The sequence below is a fragment of the Gavia stellata genome, unplaced genomic scaffold (genome assembly GCF_030936135.1).
Source record: "Gavia stellata isolate bGavSte3 unplaced genomic scaffold, bGavSte3.hap2 HAP2_SCAFFOLD_34, whole genome shotgun sequence".
Classification (NCBI taxonomy): domain Eukaryota; kingdom Metazoa; phylum Chordata; class Aves; order Gaviiformes; family Gaviidae; genus Gavia; species Gavia stellata.
The window spans coordinates 4,571,759-4,594,222 of record NW_026776320.1 but is presented as its reverse complement, the minus strand read 5'-3'; the positions used below and the strand labels follow the sequence as shown (position 1 = coordinate 4,594,222).

The window sequence follows — 22,464 nt, the reverse complement described above, 5'->3', positions numbered from 1 at the left end:
GCCCAGTGTGTCGTGATGTTACTGTCCCCAGGGACCGACACACACCTGGGTGACATCTGCTACCACGGGAGGTTATTAATGGCAGGGGTTTGAGCGCGAAGGTACTCAATACTCCCCGCCGCTGGCGTGGGCGACGCCTCCGGTGCCACTTGGCGACAGAAAAAAAAAGCATAATAAGAAAAGACGCCGGTTTCCTGCCGGGACCGGAGAGCCGCGGGGGGCGGTGGGGACGGTGGGGACCTGGTGCCCGGTGCCGCGCCCACTCGCCATTGTGCGCTGGGCGCCGCCGTTGGCCCTGCCCAGCGGACGGCGCTCCCCCCCCGGCCCCTCGGCCGCCTCCCGACCGGCCTGACGGCGCCCTGCCGGGCTGGCAGCCGCTGCTGCTGAGCCGGCGGGCGGAGGAGGCGCGGGGATGGAGGGCGATCGGCCGGAGAGCCCGGTGAGCGCGGGGGGAGCCTGGGGACGCGGCCGCCGGGTCGGGGTTTGTCGTCCCCTCCGCTGTTGCGCCCTGTGCTGCGGGGGGGGCGGGGGGGGCGGTGGATTGGGGGGTGTTTGCCCCCCGCAGTGTGCGCCGGCAGCCTCGTCCCTGCCCGGCTGGGAGCGGCACCGGCGGCAGCCCGAGGTGCTGGGGCGGCGGGCAGGGCTGGCCCCTAGATCTTCAGACGGGGCTCGGTGCTGGCGGGGGAACCGCTCCTGGAGGCGCATAAATAAAGTCGGTCTGGTCTGGCGGCGGGCTGGACGGTGAAAACCCACCCGAGAGGGGACGAGCGGGCGCTGGGCAGCCGGTGTCCGCGCCCGCCACTTGATGCTTCGCTGGGTTTCGGTTGCCGTTGGCTCTCCCGGCAGATACTCCGGCCTCGGAGCGCAGTGCCAGATGGCTGTGGGGTCCTTAAATTACTGAAGAGCTGCGCAGATCCACGGGCGGCTCTTTGTGCAGGAAATAAATAAACAAACAGATAATGTTCCGGACTGGAACTATTAGCCTAACGAAGTCAAGGCAGTTCCAGTGCTTAAATGTGGATTACACCGCGGGAAAGCCTGTTGTTTAACCAGTCTGACACTTAATTTCTTTTTTCTCCCTCCCCCACCCCCCCTTCTTGAAAAGCGAGCGAGCGAGCTGAGTTAAACATATGGATTCCTATTGTTAAGAAGTATGGTTGCTTTCGTTTCACTAGGTCCTTGAGTGGAATTAAGACTACTCCCCTCCTCTCCTTTCCTCCCCTGCAAGGCAGACATGACCTAAAGATGAACCGAGTTTGCCTAGTGGCGGTGTTCATTTCAGTTGAAAGGAATGTTGTCAGTGCTTTCATAAATGTTAATTGAGATTTGTTTGCAGCGTTAACCAGCGGAATGCCTCAAACCAGCTAGAATGTGCGATTCTAGAATAGAACGATTATTCTAGAGAGCTGGGCTTTTGTGACATACAGACATACAGCTGTGCAGTAAGTCTTGCTGGCTCACGTTTTCTGCACTTACACTTGTTTTTCCCTCTTTCTGTCATGAAGGTTACCATTAAGGGTATCGAAAGAGAGCTCATCTGCCCAGCATGCAAGGAATTATTTACCCATCCACTGATCCTTCCTTGCCAGCACAATGTCTGTCACAAATGTGTGAAAGAAATACTCTCTGCATTTGAAGACTCTTTTGCTGATGGAGGCTCTGAATCCTCTAATCAGAGTAGCCCTCAAATTCAAAGCTCTTCTTCCAGCATGGACAGGATTAGTAGATCAGGTACGTATCGGAATTTTTGCGTGTTTTCCTTATTTTATGTGTTCGACTGACTTGAGCCGAATTGCGTCTGCATTGGTAAAATGTCTTCCCGGTACTCCTGATGCAGTTAAAGAGATGACTTAGGGATAGTGCGAGTCTTGTTCATTCTGTGGCAAGAACAATGGGAATATTTTTAAGGACAGTGCACTCTATTTCATATATAATAGATCAGTCTTTGTGGCGTCCTGTAAATCTTTGTAACCATTCTATTTGTTTATTCCTGTATTTCAGTTACATTGAGATGCAGTAGCATCATGTTCAATAGCGTCGATGTTGAGGTGTAGATTTCAGCAGTTTTATTGCCTGTCAGTGGTACTGTTGAGGTGGTTCTCTCAGGTTTCGGCCAGCCTAAATTGAGTAGTTCGACTTCCTTTTGAGTCTCTGCAGACTTTGCAAATGATGGTTTTGTCCTACCCAATTCATTACGCTTACAATAAATCATTTTCCATAGATGATGGTTATTGCACGGTTGCAGAATTGGGAGACAGATGACTGTAAGAAGACTGCGCTAACCGCCTCTTCCAGTGTGGTCTGCTCTGGAAGCTTTAAGGAGCACTCCTCATGCTCTTTGTGATGTCACACTAGAAAGATTCTTACAGCTGTTGTGTAATCCACAGATGAGTTGTTCTTTTACACAGATACATCGAAAGTACTTCTTGAAAGAAACCTCATCTTGGCTTTTAGGCTTCCTTCTGACGTAACTGTCCACTTTAAAACCGCAGTCCGCAGTGATCTGGAAGAGTCGCCCACAAGACAAACCCTAAAGCTGTGTCTTGTATTTCGTATGTTACTAACGTTCATCATCCCCTTCCCAGTTTTCAAAGCTCAAATATTTTATTTCACCCACTTCTTTTAAACAACTCTTGAGTTGTTAGTACTGGTACTCTTTCAGGATCGGTTTGATAAGCAAATGCTGTGTTTGCTGTAGCTTGGCAGGTTGAGGCTTGCATCATTTGAGGGAATCCCCAAACGAAATAACTAGTTGTCTTCATTACAGTCCTGTTTTCTGGATATGGGGTGCACAGCCCCACAATCACTGTTTAGCTCTGCATACATTTCAGCTGCTTTCTCAGCTCTCTCTACCTGCAGCGTTATGTGAAGTTTGAACGAAGAGAGCCCACTGGTGACTGCCATCTCCCAAATCCAAGTCTAGTCCCTTTTTTCCTCAGTAAGCATGATGTTCTGTCACGGCATTGTATGCATGGACTGAAGCGGTCACCGGTTTCCGCTGCAGCTGTCCACTACGTGGTTTTACAACGTGGACATCAGGGCACCAGGTTGGGTGCCTAAGGAGTGGTGGGCGCACCGTGGGTGACCTGACCTCCTTGTGAGAACTGTGGCTTGCCAAGTGTGGGAGTATCAGACAGGCTGTGCATGGGGACCAGGCCCCCCATGCTGCTTTCAGCAGTGTAAGTAAGGAGGTAATCCTTAATCTTCTGTGGAAAGCTGCCCTCCAGCTTGCTCTCTGTCGGGCAGTAGAAATAGTGATCTAGCATGATGGGGTGCGCAGGCAGTGCTGTGGCACCGTCCACGCTGTGCACAGAGGAGGCAGAGCTCCCTTGGGAACCTGACATTTAGATGCTACTAGATCTGCAGAGTTCGGTTCGCAGTGCTGCCACAGTTGTTGGCTGCCCTGCTTGCAAGGTTTAGCATTGCTGCTTCGTTATGTCCTTGACGACAGGGCAAGAAAGACCCGTTCTTGGTGCTCCTGCCCCCCTGAGATACATGCACACAAGTTGTTGCAGGGGTTATAATCTTTAAATCCACAATAGTCTGCCAGCATCCCAGCAAACTGATGGGAAGTTATGTGTGTTATCTCCTCATCTGACCTGCTAGTAGAGGGAGATGAATGCTTTCCTACAGACTTCACACGTGTTTGATGAGTAGCAAGATAGTGTTGAGACTTGGAAATAATGGGCTTCCCCCCAGAGAGCACTGGGCAGATGCACATCACAGGCAAATCAGCATCTCAGACAGTTCAAATTTGCAAAACGAAAAGCACATGGAAATGGGAGCTTTAAAGAATACATTTGGACATTCAGGTTATACTGTCTTTGCTTCTAATGTTACAGGTATTATAGCTCCACTGCTATGTGGGGTGTGAGATTTGCTCTCAGCCTTCTGGTACCGGTAATGTTCAACCAGCTTGCAAGCTACATTTGTACAATTCTCGTCTTGCATCTGAAGTACCCATACTGTGCATTGCCTTGCCTTAGTAGTTTGGTGATCCTTACAGGAATTTGTAAAAGAACAGCTCCATAGGAGAAACAAACATACAAGAAAACATCCAAAGTGGGGCCTTACATGTATAACAAAAAAACACTGGAATTTCTGGTAGCCTTGTGCAGGGCATGTCACTGTCAAGACATTACTGTTGTATTTGAAAGTATGTAAGACTCCTTCCTCCCACTGCGGGTTTTTTCTTTATCTTTCTTTCACTTAAGGAACGCCTGCTATCTTCATGAGGAGTATCATCTATTTAAAATGATTTTGGCATTTAAATTCTTGAGATGCTAGAAGGAACTGGTCCATGTTCTGTATTTGTTGTGCACATAGAGCTTACAAATACAATTTATCTTACAATTTATCTCTTTATTTTTCAGTTGAAATGGAGTGCGTGTGCTTCTTAAGATCTAATGTGTTGGCTTAAAAAAGTCCCACTGTTCATGTTGTATATAAAATATTTTTTTATTAAAAAAATGTTGCATATAAAATTAAAATGAAGGATATTTATTATTGCTAATCCATTTTCTGTAATGTTAGTGAAATTACAGTGTTGGTGTAATTAGAGTAAAGCATGTAATGTGGTTATGTTGACACTTGCGCACCACTGACAGATGATGCAGAAACTGAATATTTGAAGTATTTCTCCCTGTGCCCCCTCCAAATCTCTTCTTTCTCCCTTTTTCTGTTCGGCTTAAATACTACAGTTGTTTCCTGTGCTAGGAAATTCAACATTCTTGCTTTTCAGCCCTGCAGCAGTTTAACAGCCACAGGACAGAAAACAGTTGATGCTTTTCATTTGAACCATTGTAAACCAATGGTATATCTCATTTTTCGATTTCTAAACGGCTTTCTGTTCATTGTTCGCAGCCTCACAGAGGAGGTCTTTTGGGTGGAGAGGTAGAAATGCTTCACTTCTTGTATTGGCTAGAGATAGTCTAGCATTTAGATCTCGAGTTAAATATTGTTGGTTAGCATATAGCTTTTTGTCAGTGCTCAAGTCCACAAAATGGCTTTTGCAGTGAGCAAAGGTACAGCAAAGAACTTCTATAAGGAAAGCTTTTCATTCTGTTTAACACTGACTTAAAAGGTCAACTGGACTGGAATTCAGTTAAGGGTTGGATTATATTTTTTTCTTGTGTGTATGCATGACTGAACATACATTGATGGGTGCAAAAACGCACGTTCTCTCTTCCCTTTAAAGGGCAAACCCAACAGTCACCCTCCTGCCCCATGCTTTTTAATTTTCAAGAGTTTACATGCTCAAGTTTCAGTAAAACTGCTCTCTCACTCGTAGTGAAGTGTAATGACTAGATTGATCTTTGTAACGTTGAGAGGTCATGGTTGGCCATCACTTTTAAATGGAGGTAATACCGGTTCTTCATTGTATCTGAGCTCACCTAATTTGATAACGAAGCAGATGATTGAAATTTACACCATGTTAATCTGAGTAGGTAGATCTGGATCTGGCAATTTAGCACAGCACATGAATATATGAGGAAAACTAAGTATTTTAAATTGATACACTTGTAATGTTTGGCGTGCTTAGTGACGCAGTCACGTTGAAGGATAGCCAGTGTCTCTTTGTTTTAAGTACATCTAATTTCCAAAACTGAGCTAATCTGAGCATCTCAGCCACTGCGTGGGCTTGATAACATAAATATTTCTTTTTTTGATGAGATGTTCTGTCAAAAATGGGGAAAAAAACCCCCAAAGCTCCATGTTGCCATAATATTGGCAGGCACATGAGCAATCCGTAGGAATATTGTGTCCCTCAAGAAAGACATGAACTGAGCTAAACACAATTCTGAATTTCACACTCAGTGGAGGACAAAGCAGCTAATCAGAAGGGGAAGTTTAAATTGCCTCAGTTGAAGACTGAAAGTGTCGTAAAACAAAGATACGGTAGGACACCGTCAGAGCTCTTGGAAAGCTGTCCTTACCTGCCCTTCTTGCAGAAAGCACCCTTGATTTGGGGAAGATTAAAGTATCTGAAAATGACATTTTGCAGCTACTGACTCCTCTCACATTTTTTTTTCTTTCCTTTCTTCCTAAAAATCTGTCCAAAAGCATTAACTGAGTTTGGGGGGGTGGCAGTATACATTTATATTTTTTGAAAAACTTTTATGAGAATCCAGGTGACTTTTAAAATATTTTTTTTTTTAAACTCTCACACATTTAACTTCCATGTCTTCCATAACCATAGAATTCTGGTGATACTGTTTACTTGGAAAACACGATTTTATCTTTAAGATGTCTTATCCCTTTGTACACCATCAGCTGCAGGTTGGGTTTTTCAGCATTTTAAGTGTTGGTACCTCTCCTTGGGAAGAGGGCATTTCAACATTGTCTTTAAAAGTCATACTTAAGACTGCTCCTTGACTTGCTTCTTTGCAATCTGTATCGTAATATTTGTGAGTTTGGAGTGTGAGCATGAGCATACGTTGCACTAATTTTTTAGTTACTGATTGAGCTATTCATTGCAAGTGGAACAGTCTGTTTACAAACCACAGTGGAAAATGTCTTGTGATGATTCCTAATATTTCACAAAATACATACTTGTTTGTTGTAAACTGGATTGGCAAAGAGTAAAAGAGCATACGGGGAGGACCTAAGTTTCTCTGAGCTGCACATTTACTATGACTAGAAAATCTGTGGGTTTTGCTGCTGGTTTTTTGTGGAGTTTGGTTTTTTTGGTTTTTTTGGGGGTTTTTTTTTTGTGTGTAAGCAGAATTCAGGTTTAGCAAACTGGACACAAGACAGATAGGAAAGATAGTGCTCGAAATAATTTACCACTTCATCAGTGCTTTCTATTTAAAATACGAGTGTAGAAATCCTATAAGCAGAAAGCAGGCTAATTCTTACTGCATGTTAGTGTTGTAACACTTGCTAGGCAAAAAGTGTTCCCATACTTGAAGTATTAAAGCGGCAGAGCATGCCAAGAAGCTTAGCAAGTAAACTTCCAGGGTTTAAAACAGGGGGGAAAAACCAATCCTGGGCTCTTAGAGTTCTGTCAGTGAAAAGGGATGAGACATCTGAAGGTGCGCAGGACTTCCTTGACGCTGGATTGCTTTCCGTAAGCAGAGTGTCACCAGTCTTCGCAGAGCATGGCTCATGATGACGGTCTTGTTTTGGTCCACCGTGGGCAGAATGAAAGGCCTCCATTGGGATGCAGCTGAACTCACCTTTGAGTTAAAGAAACACCCCTTTCACATTTGAGCCGCTTGGGCCAGACTTCAAAAGCATGCGACTGGATACGAATTTCAGATTGTATTTTTAAACTTGACCACTGCACTATGTTTTTCTTTCTTGTTATCTTGCTTTGTCATTGCTTGCTCTCTGCTATAGCGTACTGCTTGTAGGCAGTCCCTGTACATACGACACGGTATCATTATTTTCTTAGTTTTAGCAAATGTAAGTACTCCAGATCCCTTTCTGTTGACTGCATGGCACTGCATGCAAAATCATCTTTTTGTTTAGGCCATTGTAGAAGTCTGTGTAGAAGATCTCTTTGTGTTCCTGTGCGCAGTGCTAGCACGGAGCATACATTGGAAATACAGATTGCATTTCACTGCTGTTGCTGTGCATTGCATGTGTGTGTTGCTGTGTATGCCAAGTTACAGGTACTGCAGGATGTGCAGTTTGGGTAATTAATTCACTTCAAGTAAGTACTAAAAAAAAAAAAAAGAAAAAAAAAAATCTCTGCTTCCCTTAGCCAGAAAATTGTATACCGGTGCCTTATGTCACCCATACTGTTCTGTTAATGCAGTCTAGCTGTTCTGCTCAGAACCTACAGAAAAGCATGAGACCAGCCGAGTTTGAGACTGACATTTATTCATGCTCTGGTTGTGGCTTCTTAGCTGATAGTGATGCATAACTACCATGGGGTACATTTTGAAGATTTTTAAAGGAACTAGTTTCTTACAGGAGTGTTGGTTTGTTTTTTTAAAGAGACTGGAAAGGGCGTGAGAGGTAGGGAGGTTTTGGATTGTTGGGTGAAGCACCCACAGAAGAGTGACACAAGGCAAGTGTCTTTTGGATAGCATCAAAGGACACTTCAAAAAGAAATGAAGCATCAACATTTCTGATGGGAAGATCCTCACTAAATACAGATGGGACCAAATTTCACTTTCTGAAGAAGAACCAATTTCAACACTAAGAATTCAGCTTGAAGTCATACCTCTATTTACAAATTAGTTATACCAACATGCAGTCATCTCAAGGGGATCTTAAAACCATGCTCCAGCTCGAGAGAATGGTTTTTTATTTCTTTGTAAGGGGAGGCTGAGAGGATACATGTTAAGCCTAAACACTGGCTTAACCTGCTTCAGTAATACATAAAGGACTAATTTTGATAGTTGTGCCCTGTGGGTTCATGAGTGAGACATGGGGATGCACTCTCTGTTTGATAGCCTCAAGAATGTTACCCTGTAAATAGTTTTTGGGTCTGTGTGAGCCATCCCCTGGAACAGGCTCCAAAGAATCCCTAGGCTTGCGACTTGACTTGAGCCTTGGATCACTTTATTTTGGAGAAGAGGGGAAATTTGTGCATAGCTGTTTCGTAGGAGTGCAGCTTCTCTACTGTCCCCTTTTGAAATGAAAAGAGATAAGCTGTACCCTTGTGTAACCATGCAGATCTGTGGTTCCCCAGTTCAAGGTAGAGGAATCTCTCAGACATAACCGTCTCAGCATCCCCTTTGGTGTGCGGGGCTTACTTAGCAGCCCTCCTTTATCAAGGCCGTTCAGCAAGGGCCAAGTCAGCCTCTACGTATTTTGACTGAATGATTTGGCTGAGATTTCGTACTGGTGATATCTAGTTCTCTTGTTTTCCTCTTTATATTTTTATGATGCCTCTTGGGGTAAGCCAGATAAGTTTGACTCGGCCAAAGCAAACTTCAGGGAGCTCCAAGTTGGCTATATTTGTCTGGGAATAACCAGTCTCACTCTGGGAATAGACATCTTACACTTCAGCGTGTTACGAAGCTGTTGCTCTCTATGTGGGCAGCCAGTTAGCCTAAAACCAACTGGTTTCCGGAAGGTTTTGTGTTTAGTCTTTTGAAAGGCTGCGGCTTGAGTGCATGCAAAACTAGACGAAGAAGATAGGATTGGAATAGCTAAATTAACCTTACCATAGAATTAAGTTTTAGAGTAGTAGTTTGTAATGCCCCCTGAACTCAGACATTACACTACCTTGTCATGGCAAATGTATTCTCTTTGGCTTGGCAGAGTGCATATGAATTGGTATTGTACTGGTTTGGATGATGTGCTAGGATAGTTTGAAATTGGTTCATAAATTCCTGTGCTTCTCCCTTTAAAATCTAAACCTCTTCTGTTTACACTCCTCCTAAATCAGGATTTGGTGTCTACACAGGCAGAAAACGTAATTCACTGACTCCTAGATCGAGTCTGTTTCCTTGTCCGGGTTGCCAGCGGGATACTGATCTCGGAGAACGTGGCATCAATGGCTTATTTCGCAACTTTACTTTGGAAACCATTGTGGAAAGATACAGACAGGCAGCCAGGGCAGCCGTTGCTATTATGTGCGATTTCTGCAAACCTCCACCTCAAGAGTCCACAAAGAGCTGCATGGACTGCAGGGCAAGCTATTGCAACGAATGTTTCAAAATACACCATCCTTGGGGAACTGTGAAAGCCCAACATAAACATGTAGGACCAACCACCAACTTCAGACCCAAGGTAAGTATCCCGTATCTTACAGAATTTGGGTTGCAGCATTTGCATATAGCTTCAGACATATCTGTGCAATGGTAGTTGCTTTTTGGGACCGTTGTTCCTTTTTTGACTATTGCTGTTATTCATTGAGTGAACCATAAGCTTTTGTTCTTGCTGACAGCATGACTGCAGTTTTGAACATGTCTGCCTGCACAGACGATTCTCCTGAAAGTTTCCTTCTCTCCTCGCACCTCCCCCCGAATCCAGCAGTCAATGACAATGGGATAGCTTATTGCATATTCTGCTGAATGACAGTCTTATGTACCAAGGTGCTAGCGAGACTGGTGTCTTTGGGCTTTTCACCATAGACTAAGATAACATTTGGGGCTTGAGAGTTGGTTTCAGAGATGGTTTGCAATTTTAGCTTAGTGTGTCCATATTTATGCTACTCACTTCTATTTTTGAGCCCTTTCCTGTCCTTTCTTGTATGTGTGTGCGTGTGTTAAAAGATGATGCTTTTAAAGCTCGACTGTTGGCACTGATGTCGTGTTCTCCTCCTTGACATGACACTGAAAAGCTTTCTCAAGAGCTTCTCTTTGGTAACATGGAGTAGATGGACCCAAATGTCTTTCAGTGCTCTGGAATGAGGCAAAGCATTTCTTTTTTTTTAAAACACACATGCACACATGTGCACAAGCACACCCACCCACACCCACCCACCCCCTTTTAGACGGTTTTATCTGTTGCTTGAGCTTGGAGTTGAGCAGCACTTTTTTTGCCTCTTCGAGCAGTTACTTCAACGTGTTCAATTTTTGAAAGATTACTTTTAGCAAACACCAGCTTTTTCGCAATGCTGTTTAAGCTGCTACTGGAATTAACGCTCAGCATGAACAACTTGTAATTGGAGTCAGACAGAAAAAATGAAACACTGGAGCCTTTTATCTTTCAAATGACTGTGACTGGTGGTGTGGCTGCATTTCATCTGTTGCTCCAAGAGCAATGGCTATGTGGCTGATCAGAGTCTAGCTTAAATTTAAATCATTACAGTATTATGTCAACTCCTGCCTTAAGACAGTTCGTAGTTGTTTCAAGAGATGCTGGCATGGACACAGTTAAATTTGACAGCGTGGCTGTGTTATATATTGCATTCACAGCTCTGAACAGGAGTGTAGGGAGCTTGAGGCACGCAAACAACTTCAGGGATTAGCAAAATGGTTGATTGCAGTATGGAGGCTACATGATGTGTACACAGACATCGCTACAGGTTTACTCACTGTGAACCTCGTGAAACTGTGTGTGTTCATCTGCTGGCTTTCACTGGCATAGACAAATATAAAAGGTGGAAGATAAACTGAATATAAAAAATCCACTGATGAAATCAGATGCTGCTGTGGGGTGATTTAGTGTTTTGATGGTTTGTTGGCCACCTCAGTTTTTGGAAGTACACCTGCATTCTCTCTGCTCTCTTTTTTTTTCAGATTTTGATGTGTCCAGAACATGAAATGGAGAGGGTAAACATGTACTGTGAAATCTGCAGAAGGCCTGTTTGTCATCTTTGTAAACTGGGTGGATGTCATGCAAACCATAGAGTAACAACCATGAGAACTGCCTACAAAACCCTTAAGGTAAAAGTAAATATTGTTGGACCTGGCCTTAAGAAGGGGAAAAGTACTGAGCTTCTGGTGTAAGGGCAAACTCCCTGTGGCAGGAAGCCAGGATGTGTGTTTAGAGGACACTGAACCAGTCATGAGGCATGCTGTTGTGCAACATCTGTTAATATCTATATTAGTGTGACATAGCGCACTTCTGAGAAACTGTATTTTCTATGAGGCGTGAAACATAACCTCTTAAAAGTCCTTCCACCTTGTTTTAGCCAACTAAAGTATAGCAGTACTGACCAATGCAAAAGGTTTAAGCAGTTTATACTTTACAATCTAGCTTTTTTAAGGTAAGTGTCCTTGTGGCTTGGATTAGCTGATACTTCAGAAGCACTCCTGAAAAATTTGCATTGGAAGTATCTGTTGGGACCTTGTATGTTTCTGAAGTTGCATAGCTGTTAATTCGCAGTACAACAGGGAAGACTTGCAAACATTGCTTTGTTGTTAAAGAATGATTGCTTCTACCTCCTCTTCTTCCTTCTCTTCCTCTCTTGCTCACAAGAAAAAAAAAAAGGGGGGGCGGGGGGTGGGGGAAGACCAGACCAGCCTGCCTTGTGCTCTTTGGCCTCCTTGCCTGTTTGCAAGGCTTTTCCTGTACAGCTGTTAACTCTTGCAAGTCAGGAAATGCAGAGACACTCATAAGTTCATGCTTTGAACCACTCATTCTTCTAGCAAATCTTACTACAAATGAGTTAATAACTAACGTGGCTTTTCTGTAAGTTTTAATAACGTCCTGAAGCCTCATGTTCCTAGCCTAAGAGAAGGTGGCACTTGTGGCTGGGGAAGACTGAGCCAGCTGAGGCTGTTACCTCTTGTCCTTAGAGGCTGTTACCTCTTGTCCTTAGAGGCTGTGCCCCCAGTCCTGCCCACATCAGTGGCCTGATGTCCCTGTGCAGTCATTGCGGGTCACTGAGCAATTCTCCGCAGGGGTGCTGCTCATAACTGGTGGCAGGCTGTTGTCCTTGTAACTAGATAAAGCGAGTGCTAGCTGGATGACCTGCCTGTGCTGGTTGTCGGTTTGGGTGGGATACCCTTCTTCTGCTAGCTCGCTGTTTTGTTTTAACAGGAGAAGCTTTCAAAAGATATTGAGTACCTCATCAGTAAGGAGAGCCAGGTGAAAGCTCACATCACACAGCTGGATCTGCTGCTGAAAGAAACAGAGGTAAGAGTGTCTTCCGTGTTGGCTGGGGATAGCCCTTGCAGGGACACAGCAGAGACTCAAACTGTTTTCACTGAAGTGTTTCAAATCCTTTGGCTTTTTTCAGTTAGCCAGTAAAACAATTTCTGAACAGTTTGTGTTAGTCCTGAATCACAAATGTAAGACCTAATCCTGACAGTGTTGGAAATATGGGCAACATACAGAGGGAAGTTAAGTTTTGGGTGCTGCTGTAAATTTAATTGAAAGAAAGCTTGTTTGATACCTTAATCAAAGAGAGGTGGGTTAGACTTACAGCTCTTGTGTATTAACGGTGCTTCACAATTTACACTGGCTGTTTGCCGCCTTGAGGATGTTGCAATAAAGTCAGAATGAAGAGTCAAATCTCCCTGCAGAAGAGTCAGAGCTGGGAGCTCACGTACAAGCTGAAAAACACAATGGCAGAAATTGCAGGAGCTCCTGGCCCTGCCTGTATCTTGATAAAGATTGTCTCTGTGCTTTGTAGTTCCTTTTATCCAGGGCACTAGTTAGAGGTGACCCTACAGTTCTGAGGGCATATGTGAGAAGCTGGGCTGGACCCCCATCTCAGTGTGGTTGGGGAAGGTGGAGGAGCACCTAGCTCTTGGGCATGAAGACTTCAGAAACTGACCTGTTTCTACAGTGCTTTTCCATGAGCTGTTTAGACACGTGCTATGCGTAACTCAAGACATAATCAGAGGAATACTTTCCTGCTCTTCGTTCTCTGTGTTGATCCAGTAAACGCTCACTAGCTTGGGTGCAGTGCTGATCACATTTTCAGTGCTGATGGGCATAACAAAGCTCATTAGTCTTGTCTGTCAAATGGATGACTAGATTGCTGTGATACCTTGAACAACTTGAGGTATGTTTCTGTACACAGCCACAGTGCTGTGGAATCTGTCTAAAATGTCTTTTGTTCCCTCCTAGTGCAACAGTGAACGAGCTAAAGAAGAAGCATCTCAGAGCTTTGAGAAATTATCTCATGTCCTAGAAGAGAAGAAGTCCGCAGCTCTTAGGGCAATTGAAACTTCTAAGAATTTAAGGCTGGAAAAATTGCAAACGCAAGCAGAGGAATATCAAGGGCTCCTGGAAAATAATGGCCTTGTAGGATATGCTCAAGAGGTGCTTAAAGAAACTGATCCATCTTGTTTTGTTCAAACAGCAAAACAGCTTCATGACAGGTATCTTAATTATCTTCTGTTTGAAGTACAGATACTGTTCCAGGATGTCTGGTCAGTCATATTCTTTTGACACCTGCTAGCAAAGTACTGAATGCAGTACCTTGTATTGCAAAGGCTCAGAGATGGTCCCAGTACCGTTCAGTAGAAATTGCTACATTACAGTGTGCGTTAAGAAACAGCAGTCAGGAGGGGCTCTGTCCTGTGACAACACGTGGCCTTGTTCAGTAGGACTGCACTGGAAGGGTAGCCCATTCAGCTCACTGACACATTCCTTTGCTCAGAGATTGTATCGGGTATTTGCAAGTTAATCTAACAGGTCTCTTCTGGCTTTAAAGTCTTTGATCTTAATAGCTGTTCTCCATTAGCGCTTCACATCTGTTTTGTTCTTTGAACATAATGCCCCAAATTGTTAAAATGCTCTACCAGCTGAACGATTACCTCTTCATTATCTTTACACTGATACCTTTACACTGATGTACAAAAGACCTTAAATTTTGCATTTGAATTCTGTCTAGAGAGACAGAAGTTTCTGGGAGACATCAGTAAGTACATGAAAACAGCACTTTTTATAAAGCAAAACCTAGCATTTTTAGTTTAAGGAATGCACACATGTGAATTCCCTTTTCTCTGTTCTGCCATCCCTTTGCTTCTGTGCTTTCAGAATCCAAAAAGCTACTGAATCTCTGAAGAGCTTCAGGCCAGCAGCTGAAACTACTTTTGAAGACTTTGTGGTGGACATAGCTAAGCAAGAAGAGATCCTTGGTGACTTGTCCTTCCATTCCAATGGTAAATTGCGAGAGCATCAGGTCTTTCTCAAGTTACGACTTGAAGGGCTTCTCTGGAAAGAGGCAAAACTTATGCAGGGCTGCAGCTGCAGAACTCAGTCTTGTGACTTGCATTGTCCCTTCTGTCTCTGTGATCCACAAGGCATTACCTGGCAGCAATGCTAGCTTCAGCTTTGAAAAAGAAGCTAAGATGCCGTTGCATTCAGTACCAGTTTACATTGGCTTCCAAAACATTGTAGTTAAGTAATACTAGGTCTTCTTAGAAGCTTTTTGTTAACATGACAGAAAAGAATAGGCTTTTAGATGCTTTTTTAGCTGCCAGCAAAAATAAATAATACAACTTTCGAAGTAAAAACAGAAAGTAAGGGATTTATGTAAGTACATGAATGGAACCATCCTCATCTGTACTCTTTAACGGATTGAGTCAGATTTCTGCCCCCACCCCCACCCCCCGCAAGTGCTATAGCCACTCAACAAAGGGCTTGTATGGTTAATTCTAAAACAACAGATATCTAAATTTGAGGGTTTTTTTCTCCTGAATCTCTGGCATTCCAGGTCTAGAAATACCAGAAATCAATGAAGAGCAGAGCAGAATGTACAACAAAGCTCTGATCAGCTGGGAATGCCCTGGGAAGACAGACTCAGCTGATATCTATGTTCTTGAGTATCGTAAGCTTAATGGAGAAGAGGAGAGTGCGACGTGGCAGGAGATCAAAGTTTGCAGCAAGAGCAAAGTAATATCTGATCTTGATGATGACAGCTCCTATGCCTTTAGAGTTCGAGGATATAAAGGGTCCATCTGTAGCCCTTGGAGCCGAGAAGTTATTTTGCGTACGCCTCCAGCTCCAGGTATTGGGTTTTCTTATGTCCACAAGGTGTTGAATCTGTGTCTGTCGGTGTTAAGAGCTGTAGGTGGTTTCCAGTAGTTCCCAGACTTCTACTCTACTGTTACCGGTTGCGTAAATGTTTAGAAGCACTGTTAACAAACAGGTTAAGTAGGTGGCATGCTGAGACCGTTTTAGCTTGCATGACGTTCCCGGTAGCCTTTAAAAGTGAGAAATTCTGATGCCAGCATGACTGAATATGTAGTTTATAAGCACAGAAGGCCAAATACTTAACTAAGAGGAAATTTTTTTGGATACTGTTTTTCAGTTTTCAGTTTTCTTTTTGATGACAAATGTGGGTACAACAGTGAACATCTCCTGCTGAACCCAGGAAGAACCTCTGTGGAAAGCAGGGCTGGATTTCCTCTACTGCTGGGATCTGAGCGCATGCAGGTCGGATGCTACACAACCCTGGATTACATCATTGGCGACACCGGGATTGCCAAAGGGAAGCACGTCTGGGCTTTTCGTGTGGAAGCCTATTCATACCTGGTGAAAGTGGGAGTTGTTTCTAGCAACCAGATACAGAAATTGTTCCATAATACCCATGATGTGACCAGCCCGAGGTAAATTGCAGACTCTTGCTCAATACATGTTTTATATAAGGAGATGGCTTTTTAAAAAATAAGTTAAGAGTGAGTCTGGTCGCAATTAGTACACAAGGTGAACCTAACTAGTGGAAAGTAGCTTGAAGGATATGCTGTAAGCAGGTTGTCCTGTTCATCCCCTGCTATTAGCAGAAAGGTGTTGTAATTATCCAGAGTCCTATTTTCATTCTTTTTGGGAAAGAAATGAGGTTCCTATAGATGTCAAGATGTGCCAGTTAAAGCAAGAAGGTAAAAAAAAAGCATCACTTGCAAGATTGAAGCAATGTTTAATTGTCAATAGTAAGACTCTGCCTTAATTTCCTTAGCATACTAGGTTTGGCAGCCATTCAGAGGTACAATGTTCACTGTGTGTATCTGTGTATCTTTGCTGTAGCTTGCGTCACGGTGGATTCCAAGTCACTGGCTTATCCCAGGCTATACACTTGCATATGGTACTGGAGTGCTACTGATCACAAGCCAAAGTACAGTGGACAAACCAATAAAAAGATTTCAGCTCTGAAGTATGGTTGTAGTAAGCCTGGATGTGTCTAGGAACTGCAGGCTGGGAAGCTATCTCCTGAGGACTCTTAACTTTTTCAGGAATGTAAAAAATGTATCAGCTTCCTCCTGTGTAACATACTGAAAGTGTAAGAACGCCTGTGTCTTGAGCTGCTTAAAGCCAGACGGAGGCTTTTTGCAAAGTGAGAAATTAGATCCTGATTTCCTGATTTCTTTTTCCTTATCCACACAAATACCTGGAAAACTTTGGCTGACACAAATCCAATCTCCCCCCAGACATCCCAAAAATGCAAACCTAGCTAGGGATTGTCGGCACAGAAGAATGTGTGCTTCTCCAGTGTGTCTTCATCTGGTGACAGAAGTAGGGGGCAAAAGCATGTAGACTGAACAAATCTGGCCACAAACTTTCCCCAGTAACCAGCTGGGAAACAGGGGTTCATGGAAACCTCCAGGCAGAGCACTTTAAAAAAAAACCAAACCACCAAACCAAAAACTTAAACCACTACTTTTTGTGTTGTGAATTTTAAAGACAATGTAATACAGCAGTGGTGAGGAAAACTCATAGGACAACAGTAATGTTAAATGTATTTACTCGTGTCATTTAACATTATGTAAATGAAGTTAAACATACCTTGTCTGTAATCATTAGTCATAGTCGCTAAATTACTTTTCAAGTTAACTAATTTGCTATACCTGTAGGTTCATTAATGATTACCTAGCATGAGTACATTTAGATACATCCGCTCCTTAGTAAAGCCTTCTGTGGTCTTGTCCTCGTTAGTGTTTAGCTGTTATTTATTGTCTGAAGTGGCCCAAGTGAGTGTTCTCCACCTACTAAATGCGTCTTCCCTCCTGGCTTAGGTATATTTTTACCCCACAAGGTTTTGCAGGTGACCATGTGGTGTTTCTTGTCTTACAAAAATGTTTTCTCCAGTTCACATCACTGATCCCCCTTCAGAATTTGACAAAAGCAAATGGTTGTTTTTCTGTTCTAGATACGAGCAAGACAGTGGTCGTGACAGTGGGAGTGAAGATGCCTTCTTTGACTCACCACAGCCTTTCACACTGGTCACTTTAGGCATGAAGAAGTTCTTTATCCCCACAACACCTGCTGCCCCCAAGGATCCAGCGAGCAGAATCCTTCCCCTGCCATCGTGCTTGGGCATCTGCCTCGACTGTGACAAAGGCAAGGTGGGGTTCTACGACGCAGGCCGTATGAAATGCCTTTATGAGTGCGAGGTGGACTGCTCTGGCATAATGTACCCAGCATTTGCCTTAATGGGTGGTGCAGCAGTTCATCTTGAGGAACCTGTCACAGCAAAGTACGGGGAGTACCACGACGACATCTAGTGCAGTGATCTCTTCCCATTGCTGTTCTGAGGTGGAAGACGAGAGAGAGCAGAAGAATTCTACCTTAGTTTTCACTCCTGATTAATTACATTCTGTCCACATGTTGCTTACAAGCCTCTGGGTCATGCTTTTTTTAAACAAACGGTTCAGACACGTCCCACACTAGTGGGAAATGTTCTTCCAGGAACTCTCCTGCCTTTCTTGTGATCTGTGCAATGCTTTTCTCCACAGACTTTCTTCCCAGGGGGAAGCAGGGAAGAAGTTTGACTAGCAACCAAAATTACTCTTCGGGGGTAGAAATCTACCTTTTGTGTAACGTAAATCCTTACATAGTCAGTTTTGCATTTAATGAAATCAAAGCTGACAGCGTGTGATTGCCATTCTCCTTTCAAGAAATCTGCCTGAATGCCTCTGAGGGGTCAAATGCTTTCCAATTAACCCCTGAGCACCAGGGGTTGGGCCCTTCAGCACGAAATAACATTTGCAAAAATACAGTATAAAGCAGGGAGAAATCAGAACTGCAGCTGAACGTTTAGGTTTTATTTGGAAAGAGGAGGGTGAACTAGAATCTGATTGCATGTCATATACCTTTAATGTGACTGTAAGCTAAAACTCTGACACCTGGTGTCGTGTAGTTGGTGGCATAATGGTAAGTTTCTTGACTCTTCCAGGCTTTTACTATAGGCTATATAAAAATATATAAAGTGCAATTCTACCTTAAACATCAGACTCACTTTAGAGTCCAAAATCAGAAGTGTTTGCATGTGTGAGTAATTGTACCTGGTATTTAGGCAAAAGCATGAGAGTTACTGACATGAGTAATAATATGTGAACTTTTAAAAAAAAATCAGGTATTTCTTTTAATACTTGTTTCTATAAGTTAATTTTTGGATCTAGTAGCAGCTTGGTTTTTTAGTAAGAATGTTAAAAATGCACTGATTAAGTTTTGAGACCCGATTTCTGCCTTAAAGGATGTCTCACCTCAAATTTCTGTTCCTCTCCTTTTAAAAACTGTATCACATAGTAGTTTTGCGTAGAATCATAGAACCACAGAATGGTTTGGTTTGGAAGGGACCTGTAAAGATCATCTAGTCCAATCCCCCTGCCGTGGGCAGGGACATCTTTCGCTAGATCAGGTTGCTCAAAGCCCTGTCCAACATAACCTTGAACACTTCCAGGGATGGGACAGCCACAGCTTCTCTGGGCAACCTGTTCCAGGGTCTCACCACCCTCACCATTAGAAATTTCTTCCTTCTATCTAATCTAAATCTCCCTCTTTCTGTTTAAGCCCTCTTTATATATTGAAAGGCTGCAATGAAGTCTTCCCTGGAGCCTTCTCCAGGCTGAGCAACCCCAACTCTCTCAGCCTTTCTTCACAGGGAAGGTGTTCCAGCACTCTGACCATTTTTGTGGCCCATTTTACATCCCCCAGTCTGTACTGATACTGGGGATTGCCTGGACCCGAGTGCAGGACCTTGCACTTGGTCTTGGCGAATCTCACAGAATCACAGAATCACTAAGGTTGGAAAAGACCTGTAAGATCATCAAGTCCAACCATCAACCAACACCACCGTGCCCACTCATGAGGTTCACATGGGCCTGCTCCTCAGGCCTGTCAAGGTCCCTCTGAATGGCATCCCTTCCCTCTAGCGAATGAACTGCTCAGCTTGGTGTCATCTGCAAACTTGCTGAGGGTGCACTCAATCCCACTGTCTGTGTTGTTAATGAAGATACTAAATAATATTGGTGCCAGCACAGACCCTTGAGGGACCCCACTCGTTACTGGTTTCCACTTGGACATTGAGCTATTGACTATAACTCTTTGGACGTGGCCATCCAGCCAATTCCTTATCCATTGAACAGTCCATACATCAAGCCCATCTCTCTCAAATTTAGAGATAAGAATGTTGTGGAGGATCGTATCAAAGGCCTTACACAAGTCCAGGTATATGACATCTGTAGCTCTTCCCTTGTCCACTCGTGCAGTCACTCCATCACAGAAGGTCACTAGATGAGTCAGGCATGATTTGCCCTTGGTGAACCCATGTTGGCTGTTTCTAATCACCTGCCTGTCTTCCATATGTCTTGACGTATCTTCCAGGAGCATCTGTTAGGTGATCTTACTGGGCATGGAGGTGGACTGCATCTGTTTATAGAAATCTACGTAAAAAAACATTTGGGTACTTGCACTGTTCACTTGTGTTGTGGAAAAATAAGGCTATAAAGTGAAGGATGTTTCTTATACATACTAGGTGCTTTCTAATTTGGGGATATGCTTTCTAATTTGGGGATAGTGTTGCATCTTGAGGAATGTGTGTGAAGTATGCTTACTAAGTACGTGTATACAGCTGTAGAGCTATGAAATGGGCCCTGAAAATCACAATACACTTAAATGAATGTAGGTCATAATGCAAAACCTTTGTGTGCTTTGCTGTCTGAACTGTTGTACTGATCTGACCTGGAGTACACCCCTCCAGTGTCCTCTCTCTTAAGCCCCTGTCCAGTGGCCACTGTCAGAAGAAATTGGCAGAAATGGTAATTGGCAGAAGTTCCATCTGCGACAGAGTGCGCCTGACAGCCCTTTTGGGGCTAGAAAGGCCCGGCAAGAGCAACTTCTTGTCTGGGTCTCACCCGCAAATGTTTCTGCCTTAGTAAGGCTGCGTGGAAGTACATTCCACAGCTTCATTATGCACTTGTGTGAGAAACTGTCGGGAGTTTCCCGAAGCCAAGAGTTAACCGGCGGCTCGCGGCTGAAGGAACAGATGCGTCCGACTCAATATGAGTGATAAAGCATAGTTCGTCTTTATTATTCAAGCAACACATATTTATACAGTTAGACCTAATACGCGCCTACTTGTCAGATCCTAATTGGCTGAGCCTAAAAGTTACTTGTGTTTATGTTCTTCTACTTGCAGTTTGAGCAGCTGTATAACTCCCTTCTACTTTGATCATAACTTCTTGTTATCTACATCCTCACTTCTCAAGGACGCCCAGTCCTTGTCACGTAGCCCTTATTTATTGCTTCGTTTGTAATTTTCCACTCCCTGTTACGCTGAGCAAGCCCGTCTTTGTCTCTCTCAGAACAAGCTCTGATCCATCAGCTGCACAGAACTACCCCAGGGGCTTGCATCTTGTTTTCCCACAAGAAACACTTTGATGACCCAGGCAGCAGCTGTGAAGCAGTGGATATCTTCTGGAACTTCCTGTTGCAGGAGAAATGGCAAATTGTCCCTCGCTAGTTACCATTTAGGTAATTTCTTTTTGTAATAGATGGTTGTCATAGCCTTTCTTTCCTATTATGCCCTCCCCTTCATGTTTCCTCTTGCTGGATGGAAGCCATTCTGTACTGGCGAGCATCCTGCTGCCCCTCTCTCTCCTCTTGCCTTCTGAGACTGACTGAAGGAGCCCTCCATACAGACACTCTGTTGTTGTGAAGGATGACAAAATGCTGGGTTTTCCTTCTTTCCATAGTCCTGAAACCGTATTTGCCTTTTTGGTCAATACCGAGTATTAAGCTGACATTTACCAAGTTTCTTCTGCAGTGTTTTCCACACAATCCTGATGGTGAGTTGTAAACAAGCTGTGCACATACAGGGTTTCCCCACCTGGTGTGTTATTTTGCATTTGTTAATACTGAGTTTCATCTGCTCGTTTACCTGGTCACTTAGTCCTGAGGGCCTCCTGCAGCTCTTCAGTCACTTCTAGACTTGAATGTTCCTGAGTAGCTTCATAGGTAACACAAACGTGATCATTCTTTTGTTGGCTTGCTTTTCCAGATCTTGGAGCAACTTCAGTTGTAGTCAGATGCAGCAAATCTCTTTCTGCTGTTAAAATTTATCGTTTCTTCCACTTTTTTTCCCCTCAGTCATTTATTAAACCATGACTAGCAAGTCAAGCACTGAGAACTTCTACATGTTAGTACACTCTGTTGAGTAGATGAGTCATGTTCTTGTGTGTGTGAGCCCAGTAGTCACATAGACCCAGGAGGCAGGATTCTCTCTGCAGTAGCTGTGACTTCTCCCATTGTATAATCACCATTTGTCTGTTCATCTACCAAACTTAGTATTGGCTTAAAGCTATAGATGATAGGGTTGAACTTTCTCATTTGTTGTTCCCAGACCAAATCTCTTTCCACAGACAAATATATAATTTTTGATTCCTCAGCTTCAGAAACCGGTCTAAATTAAGGGTTTATGTCATGGTTAGCATGCCACAGTTCCACATTTGGATTCTTTATAAGCATCTGGACCAATACCACCAGGCTTTGGCCTTTCATTCTTTCATGGAAATACTCATAAACTGAACACTATCTTAGCTATGACGACAGTCTCTCAGACTCATTTATTTTAAAAAGATTAAATTTTACTGGTTTGACAATATAGAAGTAAAAAATTAAAGATTGAGGGTTTTTTTTCTGCTATAGCTTTATCTTACATTACTTTAAGATGTGCTCTGCTATGCAATTACTTATTCTCCTGGACAGAGACTGACGCCACTTTAAACATTTACCTACCTTTTGATATGTCTGTTTGTATCTATCTCATTCTGAGTTTAAAAATTGATTTGGCTTTTGGTGTCACCTGAATACTTAGGATGCATTCATTACAGTACTCTATGGTGCTTAGTCCAGCTTATTAAATAAAAACACACACTGTCAGAG

The 22,464-nt window shown here is 43.5% G+C and overlaps 1 protein-coding gene across 1 annotated transcript; it reads left to right on the top strand.

Moving 5' to 3' along the window:
* Positions 1-412: 412 nt before the first annotated feature.
* On the top strand, positions 413-17,804 carry LOC132320897 (E3 ubiquitin-protein ligase TRIM36-like). The gene is made up of 10 exons (XM_059834531.1): positions 413-439; positions 1,506-1,735; positions 9,369-9,690; positions 11,145-11,291; positions 12,391-12,486; positions 13,426-13,679; positions 14,341-14,465; positions 15,020-15,313; positions 15,617-15,914; positions 17,450-17,804. Exons 1-10 carry the CDS (start codon positions 413-415, stop codon positions 17,802-17,804), a joined length of 2,148 nt encoding a protein of 715 aa, XP_059690514.1.
* Positions 17,805-22,464: the final 4,660 nt, after the last annotated feature.